Source organism: Buceros rhinoceros, unplaced genomic scaffold (assembly GCF_000710305.1).
Source record: "Buceros rhinoceros silvestris isolate BGI_N320 unplaced genomic scaffold, ASM71030v1 scaffold27648, whole genome shotgun sequence".
Classification (NCBI taxonomy): Eukaryota; Metazoa; Chordata; class Aves; order Bucerotiformes; family Bucerotidae; genus Buceros; species Buceros rhinoceros.
The window spans coordinates 13,160-18,433 of record NW_010425621.1 but is presented as its reverse complement, the minus strand read 5'-3'; the positions used below and the strand labels follow the sequence as shown (position 1 = coordinate 18,433).

The 5,274-nt window shown below is 57.7% G+C and overlaps 1 protein-coding gene across 1 annotated transcript in view; it reads left to right on the top strand.

The window, feature by feature from the left end:
* Window positions 1-5,274, top strand: part of SRGAP3 (SLIT-ROBO Rho GTPase activating protein 3) — a 50,182-nt gene that overhangs the window by 34,146 nt on the left and 10,762 nt on the right. Inside the window, exons 9-10 of the mRNA XM_010141222.1 lie at window positions 131-158; window positions 3,042-3,144. Of these exons, the coding sequence (XP_010139524.1) occupies window positions 131-158; window positions 3,042-3,144 (131 nt within the window). The remainder of the gene's footprint in view (window positions 1-130; window positions 159-3,041; window positions 3,145-5,274) is intronic.

The window sequence follows — 5,274 nt, the reverse complement described above, 5'->3', positions numbered from 1 at the left end:
TTGCCAGCAGCCGTTAAGCTTGGGCTGGCAGAACCAGGAGGAGGGTGTGAGTGCCTGAGCGAATGCGTTTTAACAGCCCTTCGGTGACGACTGATGCGGAGAGATGATGGAAACTTGTCTGTCTTTATAGGTGAAAGAGCCGAGTGTGGAACAACCAGGTGAGCAGTTTCTTCCACTTCATCTGCTTCTGGGAAGGGCTGGCTCCGGCAGGGGAGGGTGGCGGTGGGAAGGGTGCTTTGCTTTGGGGTGGGTACAGCTTGCCGGGGGGCCGGCAGGCTGGAGGGCCGCAGTCCCAGGCTCCCCCATCACCTGAAGCGTGTCTCCACACCCGCACTGGGTTTTGCTGCGGTGTGGTTTCTAGCTGGCTGGCTCTGAAGTGCTGTGTCAGCGTGCTGCGGTGCAGCGCCTCGTAGTGTAGCTGGGGTCGGGTTGTGTTCAGACAGTGCCACAGAAGGGTGTCCACCCACCTGCTGCCATCTCTGTTCATCTGAGGACTTTGATGTGTCCCCACAAGCCTCTCCCAGCCCTGGCTCTGCCTGGGAGTGCAGAGCATGCCTGTATTCACAGGCTTTCATCCCTCTGCAGCAGGAGATAGTCCTGGGGTGACTGCGGCAGGGAGGAGGCTTTGGTCTGTGTCCAGTCCGTAAAGCACCTCCACAGAGTGCTGGTGGCTTGCTATGGCTGTGCTGGCTTTCTGACTAAGACATAGGCCAGCAGAGCCTCCAAACATCTCCCCAGAACACGTACAACCTCTCCGTGGTATCTTTTTACAACCCAGATTAATAAAGTTTGTAATACCAGCAAAAAAGAAACCCATTCTCTGTTAGAAACACTGAAGCAGATGGTGAAGCCTGGGCTGCCTTTCTGGCAGAAGAGGGGCTGCCGGAGCAGAGGGCAGCGGGGCGGCGGGGAGCTCCATCTCGCAATGTGACAGTGCCAGGCTGAGTGGCGTCGGGGCTGGGCACCCACCCAGGACAAAGAGGGGCCTTCCCTGCCTCGCCCCGGCCAGAGCACGGCGCCTGCACCGCGAGGGGCTGCTCTGAAGTGCTCCAAGGAACTGCTCTTGGCTGCGTATGCCCTTCGCAGCAGCCGTCGCAGCAGCCGCTGCCTCCCCGTGCGGGTCCCGGGAGAGCTGCCCTGCAGCACCCTGACACCCTGGGTGCCCCGAGCACCCGGCTGGTGAGCCCCGGTCCCGTGGGGGTGCTGGGCAGGGTGTTCTGCTGTGCTGGCTGAGGGAAGCACACCCAAATGGTGGGTAAAACCAGGGAGAACTCTCTCTGGAGTGGGTGCCCGTGGGATGGTGTCGCAGGCCAAAACAATCAGAGGAATGAAGAGCAGCCTCCTGCGGGAGGGAGATGGCACAGCTCCCTGCTGCTTCTGTTTGCTTTGGTTCCAGCAGTTGCTTTTACTGCACAAAGGAAAACAAACAAGAGACAATCTCCTGGCTGCGGGGCAAGGCTGTAAGCGTGGGCAGAGCAACCTTCCCACCAGCCTGGCCAGGCTGTCCCGGCCAGGGCATCCTGGGGAGCGGGGGTGACACAGCTGCAGCCCAGCGCTGCTCGGCTCAGAGCCAGCTGGGTGCTGGAGCAGAGAGAGGCACCTCTGCTCTGCAGTTCCCGGCTGAAGGAGTGGTTAGAAGCTACGGGAGTGTACAGTCGGATTGCTTAATTAAAGGCCTCTCATGAAGGACCCACAACTGTCACCTCCATGTCGTAGCTCTGTACACGGTACATGCCCAGGCGACTGGGCTCTGTGAGAACTTTGGCACTAAGGCTCCTAGCACTTGTTTTTGTTTGCAGTCGTGATCTCCCCTCTACAGACTCCAGTACAGCTGGGGGCAGAGGGCAGAGCAGGAAGTCAGCAAGGTCTTCGTGGTCTGTTCCCCAGACTGCTGAGGACCCTCAGCCATGAGCTAGCAGGGGTTGGGTCACACTGCTTCCTAGTGCGCTTCCTAGTGCCTTTTCTGTTGCTGCCAGGAAGGGGAAAGACCATTCACCTCCCTGCCAGGGCCTCCCAAACAGAGGCGACCTCCAGGGAGGTTCCCACTCTGCACTTTCTGGCCACCCCTGAGCAGAATGAGACCCACTCAGGCGTGAACAGGAGTAGCCCGGTGTTCTCCAGGGGCAGCTGTGGTTCGCTGTGGGTATATCAGGGAATGGGATGAACTCTTCAACCGCTCGTGGTGCTTTTGCAGGCTGACAGTGATGAACAGGGGGCGGCAGCAGACAGGTGTTTAAAACCCTGCTGAGCACCAGCACCTCTGTTTTACTTCTAAAATGTCTTCCCAGCTACTAGCACAAACTCCGAGCAGCAGCAGCAGCTTTGATACTTGGCATCTCAGAGAGAGAGAATCCTGTCTGCAGGTCCTGGGTGCCAAGGACAGCTGTGCCCAGCTGTGTTCAGCACCTTTGTCACTCTGGCTTCAGTGAAGCAAATTCTGCGTGAAGAGCATTCCCGATCACCCGTGGCTCATTCAGGCGAGGGCTGTGGGCGTAGGCACTGCCCTGTCACTGTCTGATTTCTGGGGTCGACGGGTTTCTACAGCAGGAGCGAGGCTCTTCAGGAGGCCCTTAGCCACAGCCAGTGTGTGACCGCAGCTGAGGTTCGGGCCTGGCTGGCAGGGAGATGCTGTGAGGTGATGGGGAGAGGAAGCTGACCTTGACTTGACATTGTGTGCTGCTCTGAGGCTGCGCGGGCTGCCCAGTTAGCTCTGCTGCCCGTCCCAGCGCCTGCCAGCTGCACCGGGCTCTGTGACCTGCTGCAGCTCTGGCCCAAAATGAGTTAGCCACCCTCGTGCTAGGGCAGCCCACCCACGGCTGCTGGGACAGGCTTTGGGGTCGGCGGAGGGCATGTCCCCGGGAGCCACTGGCACTCCGCGGAGCCGAGCTCGTTGCAGCGTGCATGGAGCCTCCTGCCGAGTCCTCACAGAAGGATTTTTCTGTTTGATTTTTCTTATTCTCAGTCATGACCTTGGAGTTCTCGCCCTGTCATTGCATTTGTGTTGGTGTTTTGTTGATTTATTTTGTTCCATTTTCTCCCAGGCCCCCATGTCTTCCCCCTAAGCCACAGAAAATGAGGAGACCTAGGCCTCTCTCAGTCTATAATCATAAGCTCTTTAACGGCAATATGGAAACGTTCATTAAGGTACTCGCTGGCTGACAGTAGGAGTTGGTGAACGCTGTGAATGTCATGGTGGCTTTCCTGTCCTAACTGCTGCCTGCTTGCCTTCCTTGGCGGGGTCTTTCCAGTCTGCCCTGCACCCAGTTGACGTGGCCAGCGTGCTCATTGCCTCGGTGACGATTTCTCTCCATAGCTGTCCTTGCCCCTTGTGGGTTCCTCGTGTTACCCACCTGTGGGCCCTGGGGCGAGGGTGGCAGTGAGGACCCTCGTGGCTGGTGGCTGTGCTGCGAGGCAGAAGGTGCCCTTGGCTGAGTGTCCTCGTTGTCCAGCGCTGCTTCCACCCGTCCTGGGGGGGAAGATCAGAGAGCAAGGACAACCCAGCCCAGCACCCCCAAAGGATCAGCAGATCCTCCACCTTCCCTTTTTCCAGACATTTTTGGTGGTCCTCTTCCCCCCGGGTGAGGAGGAAGATAAACTGACTCAAGTCCCAGGAAGTCTCCAGTGGTAAGGGCTGGCAGCCTGGAATTGAGCTACCATGCATACGGGTGGCGGCGTGGGAGGGTAGATGCGACATCCTCATCCTGAAACAACGTCTACTGATAACAGCCAGCCCAGCTGGCTCATCCCAGTGACGCCATCCCCTTCCCCTGGTGCTTACTGGGAGTCTGAAGGCCCTTTCCCACAGCCTGATGAGGAGGGTGAACCTGCGGGGAGGGCAAGTGAGAGTCGTGTCGGTGTGGAGCCATGAGCCTCTCCCATGAGAGGACGTCACCTCCATGCGCTCCAGGAGAGGAGGCGCTGCAGCAGCCGACTGCGTCCCACACCAGTGCTGCCTTCGTTTAAGCTGGGCTGAACTTGGAAGAACTCAGTTGATACCAGTGTAGTCCCAGGGCATTGGGCCCTGCTTGGCCCAGGAAGTTACCCCGGAGATTTGAGGAGAAAAATGGAGAGAGATGGATGTGGGATTTGTCCCGCAGCATACCTCCCGCTCTCCAGCTGCTGATCCTCCAAAGCCCAGCTCGGGCTGCGGGAGGGATCTCCAAAGGAGCGATGCTGTTCCAGTTGCTCAGAGTGTTCAGTCCTGCGCTGGAGAAGCTTCAGTGAGATCGCTGCAGGACGCAGTCGTGACGAACGGTTGGATTCAGTGAACTAACCGGCATTGTCTGGCTCCAACTGATGCTCTTAGGCTCTTGTAGTGCTAAGCCTAAGGGCAGTTTATAAACACGGCTCTGTCATAAGTCAGACCCAGGCTCCGCTGACAAAGCCGGTAATCTCTTTAGTACTTGCAATTATTCCTCACTTAAGCTGGTTTTTAAAGAACTAGTAATGCTCATTAAAGTCCAGCCTGTGCAGCGCTGTGGAGGAGGAATTATCTGCGCTGCAAATTCATCCAAGCAAACGGGTGTCCGGTGCCAGCGGAGGCTGCTGGGGCAGCGGTGCCGAGGGCCGGGGACTGCAGCAGCCCTCCCCGAGCCTCCCCGCGGCCCGCGCAGGGGCTGGCCTCGTCCTCAGGCTCCCCTGGGGTCAGGGAGGGGAGAAATCCGAGAGGCTCTTTCTGCAGGTGGCCAAGGCTGGGGTGCAGCGTGCCAAACGGGAGCTGGGAGGTGGGGAGGACAGCCCCAAGGGTTGGACCTTGCTAAGCTGCCATTGCATTTGAGCGTTCATGGCCTCCGAAAGGGATGCTTACCTCTAACTGAACTTATTCTTGCTTAATCTTTTCTCTTTTTCCTGCTCTGGGGGGTGCAGCGGGCCAAACGGGAGCTGGGAGGTGGGGAGGACAGCCCCAGGGGTTGGGCCTTTCTAAGCTGCCATTGCATTTGAGCGTTCATGGCCTCCGAAAGGGATGCTTACCTCTAACTGAACTTATTCTTGCTTAATCTTTTCTCTTTTTCCTGCTCTGCTGCTTTTTTGTGTTCTCAGAGGAAGGAGGAATGCGCGAACGAGAAATCAGGTATTTACTGGAGGCCCGTCTGTGAGACGGAGTAAATGAACCAGGGAGATGCAACTGTACTCTACTGGAAAAAAGAACCAAGCAAAGCCCCTAAGGGAAAAACCCGTCCACTTAGGCAGTGAGACATGGCTCATGTTCCCCCTCGAGCTCCTTCCACAGCGGGTCTGGAGAGAAACAAAAGCCAAAACTCCTCACGGGTTCAG